General features: G+C 35.0%; 5 protein-coding genes across 13 annotated transcripts in view; 3 read left to right on the top strand and 2 right to left on the bottom strand.

Annotated features, from left to right (window-relative positions):
* l(2)k05819 (transmembrane protein 94-like protein l(2)k05819) overlaps positions 1 to 12,934 on the top strand; it is a 30,048-nt gene extending 17,114 nt beyond the window's left edge. The window contains exons 11-20 of one of the 7 annotated variants that reach the window (XR_013879117.1): positions 1,437 to 2,907; positions 4,672 to 4,803; positions 5,207 to 5,312; positions 7,876 to 7,989; positions 8,285 to 8,528; positions 8,846 to 9,089; positions 10,151 to 10,281; positions 10,967 to 12,057; positions 12,320 to 12,360; positions 12,541 to 12,934. Coding sequence is in view for 2 of the 7 variants with exons in the window: in XM_080159061.1 (XP_080015187.1) it covers positions 1,437 to 2,907; positions 4,672 to 4,803; positions 5,207 to 5,312; positions 7,876 to 7,989; positions 8,285 to 8,528; positions 8,846 to 9,089; positions 10,151 to 10,281; positions 10,967 to 11,118 (2,594 nt within the window). In the remaining 5 variants the exon portion in view is untranslated. Of the gene's footprint in view, positions 1 to 1,436; positions 2,908 to 4,671; positions 4,807 to 5,206; positions 5,313 to 7,875; positions 7,990 to 8,284; positions 8,529 to 8,845; positions 9,090 to 10,150; positions 10,282 to 10,966 lie in introns of all 7 variants that reach the window. The other 6 variants (XR_013879116.1, XR_013879115.1, XR_013879114.1 and 3 more) reach the window with 6 other exon arrangements.
* The window catches only part of Nop60B (dyskerin pseudouridine synthase 1 Nop60B), a 581,533-nt gene that overhangs the window by 212,602 nt on the left and 346,798 nt on the right, over positions 1 to 22,133 (bottom strand). The window lies entirely within an intron of this gene.
* The window catches only part of LOC145317800 (small ribosomal subunit protein uS7-like), a 250,489-nt gene that overhangs the window by 209,101 nt on the left and 19,255 nt on the right, over positions 1 to 22,133 (bottom strand). The window lies entirely within an intron of this gene.
* Positions 12,899 to 18,124, top strand: Rheb (Ras homolog enriched in brain). The gene is made up of 7 exons (XM_080159073.1): positions 12,899 to 13,031; positions 14,114 to 14,216; positions 14,610 to 14,713; positions 14,994 to 15,095; positions 15,557 to 15,670; positions 16,001 to 16,061; positions 16,140 to 18,124. The coding sequence occupies exons 1-6, from the start codon at positions 12,951 to 12,953 to the stop codon at positions 16,046 to 16,048; spliced, it is 552 nt and encodes a 183-aa protein (XP_080015199.1). The 5' UTR covers positions 12,899 to 12,950; the 3' UTR covers positions 16,049 to 16,061; positions 16,140 to 18,124.
* pall (F-box protein pallbearer) overlaps positions 18,128 to 22,133 on the top strand; it is a 28,497-nt gene continuing 24,491 nt past the window's right edge. The window contains exons 1-2 of the mRNA XM_080155529.1: positions 18,128 to 18,190; positions 18,703 to 18,834. Coding sequence (XP_080011655.1) covers positions 18,134 to 18,190; positions 18,703 to 18,834 — 189 coding nt within the window. The 5' untranslated portion in view covers positions 18,128 to 18,133. The remainder of the gene's footprint in view (positions 18,191 to 18,702; positions 18,835 to 22,133) is intronic.

Genomic DNA, 22,133 nt, shown 5'->3' with positions numbered 1-22,133 from the left:
ATCTTAATAAGTTGTAACTATATACAGTGAAAAAAGGGACAAAAAAAGATATTTTTTAGGCCTTTTCAAAAGGCAGTTTTGAAATCCCGTTATTTCAAAAAAAAATTAAAATACTTAGAGAATGGCTTGGAAGGTGAATTTAGGTGTTCTGCATATTTCAACTTAAACACATAAGGCCTAAGATATGATATCCCAAAAATCTTTTGTCAAAGTCTACTCTACACCTAGCGCTGGCGATTTCATTTTTCACAGGTATAAAATGCATGATTTTAGAAAACTGACTGGCGCTAGGTCTAGAGTAGACTTTGACAAAAGATTTTTTGGATAAAATATCTTTAGCCTTATGTGTTTAAATTGAAATATGCAGAAGAGCTTAAAACCTTCACATTACTGAGATATTGTTAAAACCGCCGTGCTACCGTTATCTGTTGATATTTTACATGCCTGGCGCTAGGTCGCCAGTAGAGATAGAGAGCTGAAATTTTGTACATATATTTCTAGGCCCCTAAAGTAACTTTTTAGGTTAGCAGAAGATTGAAATTCGAAAAAGGGTATTTTCATGAAAAGATCTACTATACAGTCATATTTATATGAAAATATTTTTAGAAGATTTTTGATTTTTTTTTGAAGATTTTCTTTTAATAATAAATAAAAATTTCTAAAATCTTTTTAAAAAAATGGAAAATCTTCAAAAAAAAATTCAAAAATCTTCTAAAAATATTTTCATATAAATATGACTGTATAGACATGGGAACTTCAGTCGTGCGAGGCTTGTGGTGCAGAACTGAGATTCTGTTCACCGGTTGCCATGCTCGGGGAAAAAAATGACAACCTCGGGTAGACTTTGAAATGTATCTTAATGTGAAACGTTTTATGCCAAGTGTACCTTTATGTCAAATGTACCTTTATGCCAAGTGTACCTTTATGTCAAACGTACCTTTATGTCATATGTACCTTTATATCATATGTACCTTTATGTCAAATGTACCTTTATGTGAAACGTTTTTATGTGAAGTGTACCTTTATGGAAAATGTACCTTTATGGCAAATGTTTTTATGTCAAATGTACCTTTATGTGAAGTGATTTTATGTCAAATGTTTTATGTGAAATGAATTAATGTTAAATGATATTATGTCAAATATTACTGATCCACCTCATGGTCCTAGGATTCCATACAATTAAAAAAAAAAATACTGGGATGATTTTATCATATGGAATATCCATCGTGTTTTGAATAGGTATACAGTTGATATGCTTACTAAGATGTACATAACATCTACAGGAATCAGCATGCCATGTTTGAAATCTTTAGGACAATTCTAACATGTCTAAGTTAACGATATGAGCTATCCGTTACGTACATAAAAACCCGCATTAATTATGGAAAAGCTTTGCTTTTAAAATTGGCAGAAAAAATAAAACTATAATAACCAGGGAGAAAATCATCTGAACCTGATCAGCGCCAAGGAGGACAGTGACAGTTGTGACGTCACACCAGAGATACTCACAGTCACCCATGATCATGACAACCCTTTCGGCGTTGACTTTGATGATCCGCAGTGGAAGAATTACCTGCCCAACCTGAAGCCCTTGGGGCTGTCCATATTGTTGAACACCTGTAATCTGTGGACAGAAGAAAAATATACATATTTCTTTCAACATTTGTTATGTGAATCAGTTAGGGAGCCGCTGCAAGGCAATGTTCATGATACAAATACACTTGACCTGCTGCCAATCCCAACCCGCGGCTGTTTGTGCGAACTATCCGCCAGAATCGGCTTCCCGTCGGGCTATGAAAACGAGTTTGTCCTCAAAGAACAAATGCAAACTTTTCGGCCGGTCATAGCGCGTCTTGCCGGGGCCGGGGATTCCTTCACGCGTAACCTAACCATGGCAAAGCTCAAATTTCCCTTCCCGCACATGGTGTCACTCGTCATGGAGAATCAGCTGGACAAAAGCTTGCAGCTGGTGACCCAGGGCACAGCTGATATTGTCCTGGATTCCTGTGTCGATACCTGGGTCGGCTCGGATCTTATCGGCCTCGATGAGGACCTTAAAAAGAAGATTTTGGAGTTTTATCACAGAGCCAGCTTAACCTCATATTGTTCAGCCTTTTCCTACCGACCCTTGTCATACATACCACCATGGCCCAGTAACAACTACTACCTGGAGCTTCCACACAACTCGTCACCGTTTCTAAGCCAGTACAACCGACCTCTGTCCGATCATATTGATCGTGTGTCGACGGCCATGGAAATTGAAGCCTCGTCATCATCGTCGACATCAAGCAGTGCTAGCAACACAAGTCCTTCCACAAATTCAACGTCGACAGAGTCGCTAGATTCGGGCTCCAAATTCGACGATGATGTCTATTCGTGTATTGAGTCGCAGTGCAATCAAACCTTCCTGGGCATGGTTCAGATGCAGTACCAGGCCAGGGTTGATATTGTTCAATTCATAGATCTGCTTGAAAAGGCCTGCATTCGTTTCGTGCACTTCAGCAAAGAAAACGAGCTTCGTTCTCGAGTATTCTCAGAGAAAATGGGCATGGAAAGCGGATGGAATTGTCATATTTCCCTCAGATCTGACGTGGACCTAAGGGCAAAAACCAAACAAATGTATTCGCGCAAATGGGTGACCAAAAAGTATTCGTCAGAAAAACCAGCGGCCAAACATTTCATGTCCGCCTCGATGCCAGAGAACGTCAATGAATGTTTGCGCAGCGTTGATTTGCCCAAATTCGGCGATCATCCGCTGTTGAATAACACCGCCGATTCTTCCGACCCGTTGTTGTATAACGGCGATAATTTGATGGGCGGTAATGGCGGCGGGGTGAATGGAAATGGCAGCAAGGAGACTGGCAGTTCCAGTTCTAGCAGTATGCTGCAGTTTGATATGAGCAACAGGCAGGGTTGAGATAGAAAAAAATACTCTTTTTATATTTAAGTCTCAAATTGAAATAAAATTTAAGGTATATTTACCCTCCTTAAAGGTAACCAGATGTCTATATGGTTCTCTTTTTCAATGTAACTTTTCATAGGTCCTAGAAAGGTTTTTATAACAATTTTGGAGGAGGAACTTCCACCTAGAAAAAAATTACCACCTAACAAAAACTTTTTTCTTGCTTTTTCTTTTTATAACTAAACTGCGAACCAAAAAAATAGGCAAATCCGAATTTTCAAAATTGCAGCTTCATTATTCATTTGGGACGGATTTACTGTAAATATAATATGTAGATGCATCTTTTTGTTACAAGTTTCCACCGTTGATTTTTTATTAATCAGCACCAATGAAGCACAAGATCTCAAAAACAGCATTTTGGGTAAAAACTGGTGAACCAAAAAGATATGCAAATCCAAAACAAATCAATGGAAAAACGATTTTCTTGCATTTTTCTTCTGTTTTAAAGATTGATTCTGATAAAATCACAATTTTTTAAAGGATTTATGCATTAATTATTATGAAATGTAGTATAAGGTAGAAATTAATGATTTTTTAAAATAAGAAATATTAGAAAAAAGAAATTCAATCCCTATCACTTTAGAGGTCAGCTGCTGACCTCCAGTTTAATGGATGTAGTCTAATACATGTTAAAGATAAAAATTACCCTGAAAAGTATACAAAAATGCTTTTTAATGTGTTAAAAAAAAACATTTTAAAATCTTGATTTTGAGGATGATGTCCTTTCAGATGCTCCTATTGGTGATGATGGTGAGCCAAATGTTATTTAAGTACATGCCCATTACAACAACTTGTCTATTAACCTATGTACCATTTTTTGTAGTCATAGCAATCTCCAATGGAGCCAACCGACAAGAAATATAAACATCTTCTAAAAACGACAGTATTTACCTTATGCATTTGAGTAATTAAAATTGCAATTTTTTTGTTTTTTAATCCTGCTTGGCTGGAGGCTGCTATGAATACAAAAATTGGACCATAGTTTAATATATAAGTTGTCATCATGGTCATGCACTTTGATAACATTTGGCTCACCATCACTACCCATAGGAGCATCTTAAAGGCCATCATCCTCAAAATCAAGATTTTAAATGGATTTTTTTAACACATTAAAAATCATTTTTGTATACTTTTGGTAGTAATTATTATTTTCAATATGTATTTAGCTTCATCCATAAGACTGGAGGTCAGCAACTGTCCTCTAAAGTGATAGGGGTCGAATTTCTTTTTTTCAAATATTTCTTATTTTAAAAAATCATTAATTTCTACCTTATACTACATTTCATAATAATTAATGCATAAATCCCTTAAAAAATTGTTAATTTATCAGAATCAATCTTTAAAACAGAAGAAAGATGCAAAATAATCGTTTTTCTATTGATTTGTTTTGGATTTGCATATCTTTTTGGTTCACCAGTTTTTACCCAAAATGCTGTTTTTGAGATCTTGTGCTTCAGTGGTGCTGATTAATAAAAAATTAACGGTGGAAACTTGTAACAAAAAGATGCATCTACATTTTATATTTACAGTAAAATCATCCTAAATGAATATTAAAGCTGCTATTCTGCAAATTCAGATTTGCCTATTTTTTTGGTTCGCAGTTTAAAATTAAATACCTATGGAGTCGACATCCACCCACACACACACACCGCTAGCTAAAGATATTTGAATATATATTATTTTTTTATCTTTAAACCCCAAAAATGCAGAGCACAGTTGCCATGTGGCATAGAGAACATCCGACCCCACTTGGAAGAAATGGATAATGTGCCGCTGTTGGTTAGTTTGTTTACAGACTGCACCCCAAGTTCTACACAAGAAATGGTCAAAATTCTACAGGAAAAAATCCTTGAAAAAAATTACACAAGGAATAAAATCTAAATGCAATTGAGGGAGAGTGTTCGTCTGTTTGTCCCTCTTAAATAAAAAAAATTAAGTACGTGGATATTTTAGCAGGGGATTTTTTGTCATAAATTTAGATATTGGCCAATTCGTTTCTCCACAATCATGAGGGATGGTGGCAAAGTTATAAGGAAGGTCTTGGAAGTATCGTTTCATTTGCCAGCTGGGAGAAACATTTTATCAGGGTGTGCGAGAATGTTTCACAATATCCAACAATATATCCATTCTTAAATAGTGAATCTTATTTGGTTTTATTTTTCAAAGAAGATTTAACTGTCAAAATTGTCAAATAAAAACAGAACTATTAAGTAAATTTTTAAAAGGATCTTGTTTTAAACAGGAGAATTCTGAGGTTGTTGCAACGATGGGTAGTTCCGCTAACTTTCATAATATGCGGATATTTCTAGCCGCGGATGCCAGTTTGGCGGTAGAGCCACTTTACCCTCAGGTATGATTTTTAACCGCGCCGATACTCAAATAGTTCTTTTAATGAATTTTGATTGGTTTGTTACAAGTGTCCAAACATTTTAACCAAAATATTAACCTGCATAATTTTTTATCATTTGGAATCTACATCACTTTATCATCCATTAAATATTCCTGATGATATTTTAACTGCAACTTTTGAACTTTACCCTAAGTCAAAAGATACAGTTTTATTTATTAAGAATTTCATAAAAATAAATTTTGTTCTAATACCTACTGATCTTTTTTATTGGCATAAAGGTGGTGGAAAAAAGTTTCTATAAATTTAATATACCTGTGTTTTGTAGGTATGCCAGCACGTGTCAGTGTACAGTTACCCTAGAACCGGACTCTCCCCAAGAGACATGGCTAGCCATTTAACACCTATTAATATCCCTTCTTATTGTAGGTATGCCAGCCAGGGTTGTCGAATTGGGCACTTTTTTTGATATTGGGCGGCCCAATTGCCCAAAAGGGTTTTAGGCGGGTTTTGGGCGCCCAAAAGTGGTTTTGGGCACCCGTTTTGGGCAAATGTCGTAAAAAGCATATAAAAAGGATATAAAATAGCCTAAAACCATCTCAGGACCTATAAAGGCTCCACTGGAAAGGAGAACCATATCGGTTCAGCAGTTAGCGAAATCCTTCTCTAGATACAAAAAAAGCTTACTAATTTATATAGTTAACTAGCGGCTACGGCCCTAGAGGCCTCTAGGGGCACTTGAGGAGGGGAGAATCAAATTTGATAATCCAATTATTGTATTAGATTTAAAAAGAAAAAGTAAAAAAAAAATTGGGGGGGGGGGAATAATTTTTTTTTTTTGGGGGGGGTGGGTTTCCTCCCCCCCATTTTTATTTTTAGTTTTAAAAAATTTTAAAAAGTGTTGGGGGGAGTGTAATTTTTTTCTAGGGGCGATTTCTCTTAGGAGGGTGGTGGTACCCTCCCCCAAAATAGTTATAAACCTTCCCAGAACCTATAAGAAGCTACCCTGTTAAGGAGAACCCGATCGGTTCAGCGGTTAGCGAGATCCTTCGGTACAAACACACAGACTAACAAACAAACAGACACACATCCTGTTACTTTAGTATAAGAACTAGCGGCTACGCCCCTAGAGGCCTCTAGGGGCACTTGAGGAGGAGAGAGTCGAATTTAATAATTCAATTTCTTATTTTAGATTTTAAAAGAAAAAGTAAAAAAAAAAATTGGGGGGGGCGAAAAAAATTTTTTTTGGGGGGGGTGCCCCTACCCCCCCTCATTTTTAATTTTAGTTAGAAAAATTTTAAAATTTTTTTTTTTGGGGGGGGGGATTTTTCATTTTTTGGGGGGGTTGGGGGTGTCTCACCCCCCCAAGAAAATAGTTTTAGACCTTCCCGGGACCTATGAGAAACTACCATGTTAAGGAGAACCCGATCGGTTCAGCGGTTAGCGAGATTCTTCGGTTCAAACATACAAACACACAGACACACAAACATCCTGTTACTTTATTTTAAGGACTAGCGGCTACGCCCCTAGAGGCCTCTAGTGGCACTTTGAATGTTTTTTTTTATTTAAAATATCTAATTACAGAAATAATTGGTTTATGTTTCGTTGGAGTCTCTTTTTCGGGAGGGGTAATTTTTTTCTAGGGGCGATTTCTCCTGATAGGGTGGTGGTACCCTCCCCCAAAATAGTTATAAACCTTCCCGGGACTTATGAAAAGCTACCCTGTTAAGGATAACCCGACCGGTTCAGCGGTAAGCGAGATCCTTCGGTACAAACATACAAACACACAAACACACAGACATCCTGTTACTTTAGTATAAGGATATCACCCAAAAAATAGGCCCGCCCCCCCTCTTTTTTAACCCCCTCCCCTTTTTCTCTCCCCCTAAAAGGGGGGTGCCCAAAACTGCCCAAAAGGACCTTATATTGGGCGGCCCAAAACCGCCCGCCCAAAACTGCCCGCCCAAAAGCGCCCGCCCAAAATGACAACCCTGATGCCAGCACGTGTCAGTGTAGGTACAGTTACCCTAGAACCGGACTCTTCCCAACAGACATGGACAGCCATTATTTATATCCCTGTGTATTGTAGGTATGTCAGCACGTGTCAGTGTATAGTTACTTGAGAACCGGACTCTCCCCAACAAACATGGCCAGCCATTATTTATAAATCCCTGTGTGTTGTAGGTATGTCAGCATGTGTCAGTGTACAGTTACCCTAGAACCGGACTCTCCCCAACAGAAATGGCCAGCCGTTTAACACCTATTAATATCCCTCCTTATTGTAGGTATGCCAGCACGGATCAGTGTACAGTTACCCTAGAACCGGACTCTCCCCAACAAACATGGCCAGCCATTATTTATAAATCCCTGTGTATTGTAGGTATGCCAGCATGTATCAGTGTACAGTTACCCTAGAACTGGACTCTCCCCAACATACATGGCCAGCCATTATTTATATCCCTGTGTATTGTAGGTATGTCAGCACGTATCAGTGTACAGTTACCCTAGAACCGGACTCTCCCCAACAGACATGGACAGCCATTTATAATATCCGTCTGTATTGTAGGTATGCCAGCACGTGTCAGTGTACAGTTATCCTAGAACCGGACTCTCCCCAACAGACATGGCGAGCCATTTGACCTCCATCGCCTCTTCAGTACTCTTTAAACGGGATGACCAGGTATTGTCTTAATTTTATTCAGGGATCTAAATGGATAAGACGATTGCCGATAAATTGTTGTACATCCCCAATGATGATACACAAAATTACCCCTTCTGTAGATTACGTAGATTACAATTTGTGGTTGAAACGTTTAGAACCTCAAATGAACCAACCAATAAAAATTAAATCAGGCAATTAAGATGTTAATCCAACGAAAAAGAAAACACTATTTTTTTTACTTTAGGACTAGTGTAATAAACATCCCAATGTCTCCTCCCTGCCTGGTTTTTGATATATCAAACATTCTTTTAAGGTAACAATCTACGGGAGCATAATCACCAGCCGTCGGCACGTGATTGCACTGCGTCACATCCTGCAGTTCTGGACCAGTGTATCCGTGTACTTGGCCCTTTACGTGTTGGTGTGCCTGCTGCTGGCCCTGCCCAGTCCCCTTTCCGTCCTCCAGCAGATACTGATGTGTATGCTGTACCTGCCTGTCCTCTCCACTGCTCTGTTCTTCTCTACCTATGATAGAAATATCCGTAATATCTCAACAGGTTGTAAATTAATTTACCACAATTTTTGACACTTTTAATGATTGATTCGCTTGCTACCAATGTATACCTAATGTATCCATGCCAAAATTAAAACATCCCCAAAAAAGTACAAAATAACAATGGATATTATATACATTTATTACGTAGATATATAGGTAAAAATGGAAAAATTTGTCTTAAATTTAGATTAAATATGGACCCCATTTATTGGTCAGTTCGTTCATCTAGTATGGGGTGGATGGGGGGTATCTTTATTTTAGCCAGCAGCGAGTATTACTTTATCAGAGTACATGAAATCTCTAAGTAAATCTTTCTAGGTAAAAACACGGAGCTACAAATCAGCCGTGACATCCTATGCTACTCCATCTGGTGTTACTCGGGCAGGTTTGTAGTGCCCATGGTGGCCGCGCTGACCGCCCACATGTTCTCCATCTTCAACCTGATTGTTCCCGCCTGCCCGGAGGAGGAGGAGTGTGCCATTAGCCTGTCCATAGCACAGGATGTTAACTGTACCTTTGTAACCCTTCTTATTGTTCTGGTGGCTCTAACTTTTGTGTCCAGGTAATATTTTTGAAAGCCAGTTGGTTAATAGCAAGGAGGGAGGGGACACTGGGCTGTTTATTACACTAGACCCCAAATTTATATAAAAAACATTTCCTTATTTGCTGGCTTAACAACTTAACAACAAGTTGAGTGTCCAAATGTTTCAACTACTAAGGGGGGGGGGGGGAAGTTCTGACACTTTTGCGTAAACAGTGATTATAGGCTTTGTCTTTGGACTGAGAGGTTAGGTTATTAGGGATAAAATCATTCTTTTATGATGAGTTTCCCCCAGATTTAAGATTTTTTGGATAGGCCTCCAGGTTCCAGAGCTCCAGGCCTCCAGGTGGTCTCTGTACAGGTAAAAATTAAAAATAAGATTATTTTTTTTGAAGAGTTAGAAGTTAACTTATTAAACAAAATATACTTCTTTTTGATTGTTATTCACATATTTGAAGAAAAAAACATACATATTTTGTCTCATAAGCTGACATCTAACTCTTAAAACAAAATTTTTTTTTTCATTTTTACCTGTAGAGAGACAACCTGGATGCCTGGAGCTCCGGAACCTGGAGGCCTATCCAAAAAATCTTAAATCTGGGGGAAATTCATCATATAAGAATGATTTTATCACTGTTTACGCAAAAGTGTCAGAACTTCCCCCCCCCCCCTTGTAATCCACAGAAGGGGTAATTTTGTGTATCAAAATTGGGGATGTACATAAATTTATCGGCCATTGTCTTATCCGTCTAGATCCCTAAGTAAATAGACATTACTCTGTGTTAGTGAAGATCCTTTAATGCACTAGTACATGGATTTGGGAATGGACAATTAAATAATCTTACCTCAAATTTGAATGTAAAAAAATCTTCCTTATGGTAAATGGGGTTGAAGATTATTTGTATTGTCTTTTTCTGTCCATATTTTTGTAAAGACAGAACCAACGGGAAAGTTTTAGGCTATTTCTTAGATTTAAGCATCGCTCTGACATTAAACATAAAATTCTATACCTACCTATTATAATAATTTTTTTTTCATTTGTTAAATACTTTTACATAGTATAATAAATTTAAATAATCTAGGACGGATCAAATCTGGAAACTGAAGCCGCGTAAGAGTTGGCATATTCTGGGAGCGGGTAGTGCCATCGCTGTGGCCCAGTCTGTCTATCTGGCCGTCAAGCTAGCTGTTTATGGAGCTCATCATATTTCAAGTAAGATTTTGTCAGCTGTAACCAATTAATTTGAAAAAAAAGATATTCGTAGAGGTTTTTGACTTGATGGGAGCAATGACGAACTCTTTGTTTGACCTTCAAATATCTTATTGGCTATACCATATTCCTTTGTTTTTTTGTTACCTATTAATAATTTTGGTGCTACCCTAAGACTGATTTCGTTAATTGTTTGCTTGAATATTTTTTTTTCTTTATTTATTGGGTGCATTCCCTAAAAGGGAGGAGTGATTTTTTTTATTTATTCATGATCAATCCCTTTGGGGGTCCCTAACCCTGTGGGACTACCCTGTAGTTGTACTCCTTCAAACCTAATCTAACCTGACTTAAAGTAAAACACAAACAGAAAAAAAATTACACCCCATTTATTTCCAATTAGTTTTAGTTTCTAGTATTTTGGAAATCCTTCTAATTGAAATATCTGATTTATGTAAAACATACTAGCGGCCTCTATTGGTATTTAAGAAAGAGGAAGTTGGATATTTATTTTATATCTAAAAAGAAAAAATGGAGTGCGGGTTGTGGTACCCTCCCCAAAAATAAATATAAACCTTCCCAGGACCTATGAGAAGCTACCCTGTAAAGGAGAACCATATTGGTTCAGCGGTTAGCGAGATCCTTCGGTACAAACAGACATCCTGTTACTTCATTATAAGGATTTATTTAGTTTTCACCTGGATTGTGTATCCGCTGGCCTTGCTGCTGAGCATGCTTGTTAACGAGGCCATCAAGAGACAGGAGATCAAGATCAACGTGCGGATACAGAAGCGGGCCAGGCTTGACTTTGGCACCAAGCTTGGCATTAACTCACCATTTTAGTCATACAAAAATCCGCAAAAAATATCCGATTGCCAGATCAATATTATATTCAGAAACAGATATTTCCAGGGAGGAGGGGGACAATGGACTGTAAATTACACTAGTACCCAGTCAATTTTTATAAACACGGTTTCATATTCACTGATTTTAAAACTTTAAGCACTTTTATTAAAGGGGGGGGGCGAAAGTGACACTTTTTGAAACCAAAACTAAGAGTCAACAAAGGAACTCAACTAAAAAAAGGGTTACAGGTCTGAGATTTTGCATGGCAGTTGCTTTATAGGGGTACAATATGGAACTGTGAAGAAACGGCGGCGCAACCGCCGAAAACCGCCGTTTCCCGCCGTAATTTTTGTTGCCTTTTCTCGGCGGTTTTCGGCGGTTGCGCCGCCGTTTCTTCACATTTCCATATTGTACCCCTATAAAGCAACTGCCATGCAAAATGTCAGACCTGTAACTCTTTTTTTAGTTGAGTTCCTTTGACTTTTAGTTTTGGTTTCAAAAAGTGTCACTTTCGCCCCCCCCCCTTTTAATTGGTTGGTTCATTGAGTTGAGTGTCCAAATGTTTCAACCAATACTTTTAATCTACAGAAGAATTAGTTGAATTTGTTTTCATTGGGGATGTACATCAATTTATCATTCATTGTCTTATCCCTTAATGTCCCTGAATATTTCATTTAGTGAAAAACAGTTTTTCTTGGTGCAAAATATCTTTTTCTGAGTATGTGTGAATTGTATTCTAGTTATTCTGATACACCTTTCCCTTAGTATTTTGATCCATTCATATAAATACACATAGAAAAACTCCGCTTGCTTCACAAACTTCAATCAAAATGTTAGTAATAAAACACAATATACGTGATAAAGCACAAAATACCAAATTCATAGATCTGATTTTAATAATTCCTATTTTTTATGAATATGTATTATTTTTCTAAAGTATTAGATGGTACCCAGTGCTGCTAGATTGTTTTTAGTAGTGAAGCTACTCCATAATTTTCTTTGTCCGTCCGTCAGTCCGCAGTAGCGCCATTGCTATAACGATTGCTATTTAAAATAGATTACTGATATTTTTTTGTGAAAAAAATCTTTCTAGTATACAACTTATCTGGTCCGTTGGTCATACTACAAGAGAAACATTAATATATTTTTTGTGCTTCGCTTCTTATGGATTATTTCATCCTTGATTTAATGTAACAAGTATTATATGGAAGTCATGATCTTTGCTCAAAACTGAGGGAGGTATATATTTTTCATCATTCGTGTAAAAACTAATTTAGTGTATTATGACACCTAAAATAAGCTGCTAATCAATATTTGTATGAAAGTTAGTTCATGTGTAAGACTTGTATTTTTTAAAATCACAAATCCATTTTTGGCAGAATAGATGAAAAATATACCCCCTCCCCCTCATTACTTCAGTGCCATATGTTCAATTTTTATAAAGTCAAACTTTTTCTGGTGTGCAATGTAAAAATATGATTTAAATCAAACTGAAACGCAAATCACAATCACAAATATAAAAACTCAAATTACAGAGCTTATGATAAAATTGTGTTGACTCTTTGTCTACTGTTGTTATTGTTAAACAAATATTTATGTAAACTTGGTAAAATCATATTTATTGCCATTGGGTTATACATTCCCTTTTGTTTTATTCTAGGTTTATTAAGGTTCTGTGGAGCCCCGCAGGCTAAAAGCTGCCCAATAGGGCTAAGAAGGAATAATTGAAAGGGAGGGGTGTGGTCACCTGGCAAAAAAATTGATTTTACCCTACTAATAAATTTCTACTATTCATGTTGAATTATTTTTTAGATGCAAAATAGTTAAAAATGTCGGCCAAACAGAGAAAAATTGCGGTCATGGGGTCCAGATCCGTTGGCAAGTCAAGTCTGGCTCTACAGTTTGTACAGGTATACTTGATAGGAGGTACAGGTATACAGGTCATGGGGCCCAGATCCGTTGGCAAGTCAAGTCTAGCTCTACATTTCGTTCAGGTATACATGTTTTATGGAGGTCCACTCCAGGTCTACAGGTCATGTGGTCCAGATCTGTTGGCAAGTCAAGTCTAGCCCTACAGTTTGTACAGGTTTACTTCATAGTACGTACAGGTATACAGGTCATGGGGTCCAGATCCGTTGGCAAGTTAAGTTTGGCTCTACAGTTTGTTCAGTTATACAGTTTATAGGGTCCAGGTATACAAGAATACAGGTTATAGGGTCGTCAAGGTATAGAGTTATTTGGTCCAGACATGTTGGCACGTAAAGTCTTGTGGTGTCGTCCTTGGTCTATTTAAAATAACAAGGATGACAACATCCATAAAAGCGAAGCTCTGAAACGATATGACAGACGAACATTAACTTTTGTTGAGTGTCAGAACTGAATTTACAAAATATAAAAAAAATATAAGGTTTGACAAAATTATACGTAAATTTGTTGCAAACTTCTTAAATACAGAATTCTGTTTAAGGACATACTGACATTTTTAATACTTGATTATAGAGATGCTTCGCTCATAATATTGTACCTTATAGTAATAGGAATCAGTAATCAAAAAATCAGATCAATCGGATGATTTTATGACATAAATTGTTATTAAAAAAGTAAAAAAATCAACATTTTAAAATGGACGTACGGACATTCTGGTAACGATTATAGAGTTGCTACGCTTTCTTAGTCGTACCTAACTACTACAGGAATCACCATGCAAAGTTTAAAATCAATAGGAAAATTCTAACATGCCTAAATTAACGAATAAACGCTAACTATCTCGGACGGACGGACGGACGTACGGACTGACCCTAATTATAGAAAAGCTTCGCTTTTAAAAAGAAATTAAAATTTGATCAACTACGAATATAAAGCTTCTCTAAAAATTGTATACTTTCTTGTCAAACATATATACAATATACATATAGAAACTTACTGTAGTTTTTAGGATTCAACTTCAATAATTACCATAAAAATGAATTGATAAGAAACTTTATAATTTCAGGGCCAATTTGTTGATTCTTATGATCCAACAATTGAGAATACATTCACAAAGATTCTCAAGTACAAAGGTCAAGAATATGAAGTTCTTGTTGTTGATACTGCAGGTTAGTAATCCTTCAAGAATTGGAATTAAAGTTTTACTTTTTTGCTAGTAGTTTCCGGGGAGGGAGGGGACATTGGGCTGATTATTACACTAGTCCCCCTAAGTCTTATAATAACGTTTTCTTATTTGTTGGCTTAACAACCTTGGGGACTTAAATTTTGATTGGTTGGTTCATTTAGTTGAGTGTCAAAACTACTAATGAACATCAATGTTTCGGCCATTGTCTTATACCTTTAGATCCCTAGGGTAGTTTCATGAACATAATTACCTGGAAGGAAGGTTGTATAATCTCATTCTCATTCGTTGGCTCAAATCTATAGGGTTTTGGTTGAATTTGATTGGTACTAAACAAGTGGTTCAAACTTTTCAACCAATAATTTTATTCTATATTTAGGACAGGATGAGTACAGTATATTCCCTACTCAGTACAGTGTAGATATAGATGGATATGTCCTCGTTTATTCCATTGATTCAGAACAGAGTTTTGATGTTGTACAGGTTACAAACTTTAAATCAAATTAAGATTTTACTGAAAATAGATTAGATTGTCTACAAAATAAATGCTATTTTCCATTTTACATTTGATGTTAGATGGGATAAAGAGGCCTTTAGTTAGATGAGCATTAGTAAATAATATTAGTTTATTTGCTATCCCATAAGATATTGATTCCATTTATTGCTTACTTACAGTTTACTAACACAACTATAAGGAACCTAGATATAAAGCTTTAGTTAGAACTTTTATTTTATATTCATATCTTATTTTTTTTTATTTCAGATCATTTATGACAAGCTGATTGATTTGATTGGAAACTCGAATGTTCCACTGATACTCGTGGGTAACAAGAATGATTTGAAGAATGATAGGAGAGTTACACAGGTAAACTTGATTAAAACAAATGATGACAATATCCAAAGATTAACAAAGCTGAAAGCAGGCTATTCTATTATAGGTTCAGGGGAGGAAGGTTGCTGGAGACCTGTGCTAAGGATAATCAGACTATTCTATTCTAGGACCAGAGGAGGAAGGTGGCTGGAGAAATGTGCGAAGGATAATCAGACTATTCTATTCTAGGACCAGGGGAGCAAGGTGGCTGGAGACATGTTCTGAGGATAGTCAGATCATTCTATTCTAGGACCAGGGAAGGAAGGTGGTTTAGACCTGAGCTAAATATTATCAGACTATTCTATTCTAGGACCAAGGGAGGAAGGTGGCTGGAAACATTTGATAAGGATAATCAGACGATTCTATTCTAGGACCAGGGGAGGAAGGTGGCTGGAGATATGAATGCTCTGTTTCTGGAGACCTGTGCTAAGGATAATCAGACTATTCTATTCTAGGACCAGGGGAGGAAGGTGGCTGGAGACATGAATGCTTTGTTTCTAGAGACATGTGCTAAGGATAATCAGAATGCCTCTGATATTTTTCTCAAATCTCTGATGCAAATTGAGAAGGTTTGTTTTAATTATGTTGACATTTCAAAAACAAAATACTTTGAACAATTAGAATTTATTTGCCTTTCCTGTCTTCCTGGGATCCCCGGCTAATGGGGGGAAGGGGGTAAAAAATATTATTGAGGGGGGTAAAAAATGAAAAAAATAGAGTACTGAAGAAAAAAAAACAAAAAAATATGTGGGTGGGGTAAAAAATGAGTAAAATAAAGAAAATTTAGAACATTTTCCTCCCTCCTTGGGGGGAAATGAAATATTTTTCAGCCGTTGGTAGAGTTACATTTAGCTTGTGCCCCTCTACTCTTTTTCCTTAATAATTTGACTTTCTTTTAGGCTGATGGAGGAGGAGGGGAGGACAAGAAGGGATGTGTTATTTCCTAACCACCCTGTGCACGCAGCTGATGTCAGCATACAGAAAATACAGCTGCTACCATATTACAGAAAATACAGCAGCTGTCATCATACAGACAATACAGCTGCTGTCATCATACAGAAAATACAGCTGCTGCCATCATACAGACAATACAGCTGCTGTCATCATACAGACAATACAGCTGCTGTCATCATACAGAAAATACAGCTGCTGTCATCGTACAGAAAATACAGCTGCTGCCATCATACAGACAATACAGCTGCTGTTATCATACAGACAATACAGCTGCTGCCATCATACAGACAATACAGCTGCTGCCATCATACAGACAATACAATACTGAATTTCATTGTATCTCATCCCTTTACAGCATACAGCATGAGATCATAGTCAATACAACAACGGATATCATTGTAAATATTTTCATATTTGTGTCAGCAACTTCAACAGATTTTCACTGATTTTAATTATATTATATCTTGCAATGTTTGTTTTTAAACCTCAACAAGTCTTCCACCCTTTCATCTGGTGATATACACACTTCTTTTAGCATCTAATCTAACACAAACATTATATAAGAAAAGATTTAAATTACTTAAAATCTGTTGCCATGTTTCTGATTTATGTGCAGTCACTCATTTGTATATGTTTCATTTATATACAGTTTCACACAGGGATAGTTTCATTGGAGATAAATCAATCTTCATAAATATTTTCAAACATAGTTTGCTTTTAAACTTTTTTTTGGGACATTATATAAGTACTATTTTTTTTTAGGGGAGTGGGGGGGGGGTTATCAGATTAATGTTGTATATAAATATCGTAGTTTAAATTCTTAATTATGTATAGATTAACTTATCATAAAAAAGACCTATCCCAATTTTAAGAAGTAAATTTATCATGAACTGTAGTTGATAATCATACACATTTTTTTGCATATCATTAGAAAAGTACATGTCTAGAGTTAGATTATCATTCAAAATACCCTAAAGAAAGCAATTTAGCTTTGAATACTAATATATCTTCTTTACAAGACTGATTCTTGCAATATTTACTTTAAAATGAGTAATTTTATTTTGAAAACTTTAGTAGATTTTCCTCCTGGTATAATATTTGCCAAGGAATATTTTATATTTTGATTGAATCTTTAATTTCCGGTTGTTAGTAACATAAAGGTGCTCTTATTTGTAGTTTATATTTTATTTAAAGCGCAGCAATTCTATAATATTCTTAAATTAAGTTCAAATAACTTTTTTTTTTTACTTTTAGGCTCTTATAGCATTTTTAGTTTTTGGCTGCGCGATTCAGGATGTTTACATCCTCTTAACTTTTATTAGTAGTATGATTGATAATTGTATATTTGTTTTCTGGTAGTTAATAAAAATAAAAAAACATATATAAAAAATAAGTTAAAATTGATAGAATTACCATTATATATTGAATGTTAAATGTTTGATTGTAATAACAAGAATATGATTGTTAAATTATTAAAAAGAAGATTAACATAAAGTATAATTTTAAATCAGGGATAAAGTTAAATATTCTGGGGAAAAAGTATAAAATAGTTCAACAAAAACTTTTCTTTTTCTAAGGAGACATTGATCTACTTTGGCTAAAAACATTGGGGACTTCAATTAAATCTTAAGTTGGTTGTAATGTACAAGTAGTGTCCAAACTTTTCCATCAATCATTTTAATCTACAGAAGGGGTAATTTTGTTAATCATTATAGGTTATTTATGCCGATTTATCTTCCTTGTCATATCCCTGTAATCAAGTTAATTTTACCAGTGGATATGTTGGAGGATAAATAATTTTTCTTTGGATAAAATGTTCCTTTCTTAATTTTCTGACCCTTATATTTTTTGTTCAGAATACATATCCCTGATTCAATAGAGAAATATAAAATACATTTTAAAATTTTCAACCTTTTAAAAAATTTACAGTTTTAAAAAAGTCAAATAATAATATAAAGATAAATTTTCTAATATTTATGAAGATAACACAGGGTTGATTTTTGATTTTTGTACGCATTTATAGTTTTATACATATGTATCTTTTTATGAAAGTTAATAAAAATTTCAGATTTAGAAATATGAACAATGTTGACTACCTGGATGTTGGACGGTTGCCAGACACGGTTCTGGAACAGGCAAGGATTTTAAAACCTTGGATACTTAAAAGTTTCTCCTTAACATTGAAGCTTCTTATGTGTCCAGGGAAAATTATAACTATTTTGTGAGAGGGTATCTTATCTCTCCCAAGATAAATCACCCCCACAAAAAAGACTCACAAAAGAAAGTTTAAAATGAATTAACCCTTATTTGATCAAGACTTCCCAAAGCTTCTGAGTTATACTTAACATTAGAACATTTTTTACAATATGTTTTCAATTTTAAATCTAAAGCCATGCATTTGGGGACTTCGTTGCTTACCAATTTTTTAAAGTTGTCAGATAATTTTTAGGGGGAAGTTTTGTTCTTCAATTTACGTGTACTACAACATTGTACTGCAAGATACCATTTTCAACAAAGTTTTATAACTTTTGCAGCAATAATTTTAATCTACAGAAAGTAAAGTTGAGGGTGATTGTACGTACACCAATAGATCGTCTTATCCCTGAATATATTTGTGTGAAGTAAAAATTAAAATCCATTTACTCAGGTGTTATCCTTCCTGACATACGAGAGCATCGCCAAGCTGCGGAGGGTGAACAAGAGGTTTGATATGATCTGCAAGTCCATGCTCAACAAAGGATTCAGGGCAGTGGAGAAGTACCATGCCAGATGTCTTAAGGTAGGTTTCATCATTCATCAAGTTAATTATTCTATCGTATTATCGACAGCTTTCCTCGGATATTAAAAGGAAAAATTATCTATAATACAAAGTAGAACGAAGTCTGTCTGTTTGTTTGTAGCGAAGGATCTCGCTAACTGCTGAACCGATCAGGTTCTCCTTTACAGGGTAGGGTTATAACTATTTTCTTGGGGGTTGGGACACCCCCAACCCTCCCTAAAAAATGAAAAATACCCCCCCCCCAAAAAAAAAAAAAATTTTCTTTTTAAAACTAAAATTAAATTAGTGGGGTCGACTATCCCCCCTCCCCCCAAAAAAATTCCCCCAAGCCGCTAGTAAGATTTAAAGCATTGTATTATTTTATTTTAATATTCGTGGAAAATTTTCTGTTATACGATGATATACATAATTTTTTTCTGTATGGCTGAGAACCGGTTCTAATCTAGCGGACATTAATCGGTTTAGAATCCATACTAGAAAAAAATGTTCCAATATAAGCAAAATTTCTCATGAATATGTGGTAAAGAATTCTTCTTTGATTTATCACAAAATTAACAAACACTGGTGTGTCTAAACGTTTAAGTCTTAAACTTAACTAGGTTCTAAGTAGTAGACTCCAGGTATACCTAGTTAAAATTGAATTTGAAATAATATTGTACCATGATTCACACACATGTATATTAATTCAGTTACTTTTCACTTGCAAGTGAAGTGATTTTTAAAATATTTAAGATCGTCTTTTATTTCGTATCCAGGATTCCTCTTCTTGGTTGATGTCCTACAGGTCGTCTGCATCCATCTCCTTCTCACACTTCCTATACTTTTGTTAGATTTGCTATCAACATTTTGTCTTTCATTTTCTGTTTGAAGATCAGTCACATTATTTGTCAATGTGGCAATTTCACTCCCAGTTTTAGCAATATAACCTTCCTACAGCTCTTTGACAAGCAAACTTTGAGCTGATCATTCAAGCTTCCCAACTCTTGTCACTTGGCTAACAATATAAATTAATTCCTTACTGCTGTATTATTAGTATCTGACTATATGGTTTCAAACCTACTTCACTGTGATGTTTGAGCTTAATCATCAAGGATTATATTGTTTGGAACTTGTCTGGATCCTTATGATTAAGAGCAAGATTTTCTTTAAGATGTGTATCCGTTAATTTCTTTGTATTTGGACCTTTTATTATTAAACAAGTTAGAACTATTACATAAGTAGAGCTTAAATCATTTAGCTTCACCATAATAGAGGAAATAATATGGTTTATGGATAGTTTACTTATCTCATTATCTCTAAGGTAATATTAAGCTATGGCAGTAATTTTCCACCTGTTGTAAAAGCATAACTTGATCAAGAGTCACACCTAGATCTAAAGATTTAATAAGAACTTTAGCTGTTTTCAAAGTCATTCTATTTAAAAACCAACATTCTTTGTAAAGTAAAGTGAATTAGTACTGAAGAACTTGCCTAGTTTGGTTAGTGTGAATACTACTTTAACTTACTTAATTATTTCAGCTTCTGTAATGGACATGTTATCTTGGTCTTCTTGTCATCGGCTCACTCTCAAAATATCACCTTATGCTTTAGCATAAGAGACATGATGCCTATTATTGCCCCTATCAAATCCCCTACAAATCTCAAGTTCTCATCCTGTATACAAAATAAAAATCATCAGTGTCAAAAAATTTTAAATTCAATAGTTATAAATCGCACAGGACATGGAAAACTTTCCCTGAAATAGAGAAATTCTAAAATCTAAGAAATAACCTCCATATTTTCCAGTTGGTTAAAAGTTTTTTCCTATTATGATATGTTCTTGGATTTGCAATGAGGGTAAATGCTTTTATCATATAAATTATTCTGCCATGAGTAATAAGCTATGAATGTTTTCTGAAATTTTCGGATGTTTTGAAGGTTAGGGTCAAAAACATAATCAACATATGTATCTAACATCCTCTATGAAGAGTTTTAAGCTCTCAAATCTATATCGGCAAGCGGAAATAGCTCCAAAAATACCCTAGGAAAATTGAAAAATTCAGTCCAAGTTAAATTTTATTAATATACAATAATAAGTAAACAATGGACAATAGGTAACAATATCAAACTTCTTGCCAATGCCTTTCAACAACTAAATAAATTACATTTTTTATCAGAAAAATAATTTTCAGGTGCTCTTTAATTATAGAAAAAGTCCATCTATCCATCAATTTTATTACCTTTAAGTAACCATTTATCATAGAATTAAATATTTCAGCAAATTTTAGTCTAAAAAATATTTACATAAATCAATATGTATGGTGCTAAAAACAAATGAAATTATTTCTTTAGCTGCACTACTTTGGATTTTAATGGACCACATCATGAAAGTATTATATTAATCAAATGATATAGGACAATTCAGATTGGTAGGCAGTGGCAGGGTTAAAGGCAAAGCTTTTCAATAATTAGGGTTGGTCCATCCGAATGTTTGTCCATCACGGTTGGTAAAATCTGTATAGACTTACAAATTAATGTTCTATTAATTATGTTCTGACACCTCTACAAGAGTTATTGTTCGTTTGGCCTTATTTCTAATTTTAGTGCTTTGCTTTTCGGGATGTCATCCTTGTTTGATTTATAGTTGACTTCACTTTTATTATTTGGTAAAACATCTGACAGCCATTCATTAAAGACAAAATACTAAAAAAATGCCAAACAAAGAATTTATAGTGAATCTGCGTTACCTTCTGTGACTGTCCTTCATAAATGCAATATTATAAATGGTTTATTTCTTATATTATGTTGCTTTTAAAGTAGTTCTATAATAAAAGTAATTTAATTGTCTTTTAAAAAAAATTAAGAAAAAAATATTTTCAATTATTTAAAACAATCTAAGACAATCAGATTACTTACAGAATAGCTTACTTTTTTAGTAGTATTCTTTCTTGATTCCCTAGACTTTTATCCTTGTTAATTGCACCTTGCTGATCTTCCTGACTGTAGTGATGGGTAATTGTAGCTTACACTAGAACATACACTTAATAAGCCTTTATTGTAGGACAGTATTGCTATAGTATGTTATCAAAGTTGAAATGCCCTGAAACTATGATATGAACAAAATAAAAAAAATATTTTTTTTTAAGAATATTAAATTTTTGGCATTAAGTTTTTCCTTGTTTTATAGCTCGCTCAACAGGTTGAGTTTGAGTAGAAAATTCTTCTAATATCAAGGGACCACCAACAATAGCATCACATAGTTCATCATTACTGAAGTGTCTGGTTAATGCAGGAACTATCAACTAATCATTTGTTAAACT

This window comes from Acartia tonsa, chromosome 4 (assembly GCF_053477335.1).
Source record: "Acartia tonsa isolate MP-2025a chromosome 4, ASM5347733v1, whole genome shotgun sequence".
Lineage (NCBI taxonomy): Eukaryota > Metazoa > Arthropoda > Copepoda > Calanoida > Acartiidae > Acartia > Acartia tonsa.
Note: the sequence above shows the minus strand (reverse complement) of the source record. Positions and strands in the feature narration are given on the sequence as shown.

Excerpts from the sequence above, each read along its gene's own strand:
- Rheb (XM_080159073.1), top strand. The coding sequence starts at position 12,951 with ATGTCGGCCAAACAGAGAAAAATTGCGGTCATGGGGTCCAGATCCGTT. Across the intron at positions 14,714-14,993 it reads AGAGTTTTGATGTTGTACAG|ATCATTTATGACAAGCTGAT; the intron begins GTTACAAACTTT and ends TTTTTATTTCAG. Across the intron at positions 15,096-15,556 it reads ATGATAGGAGAGTTACACAG|GACCAGGGGAGGAAGGTGGC; the intron begins GTAAACTTGATT and ends ATTCTATTCTAG.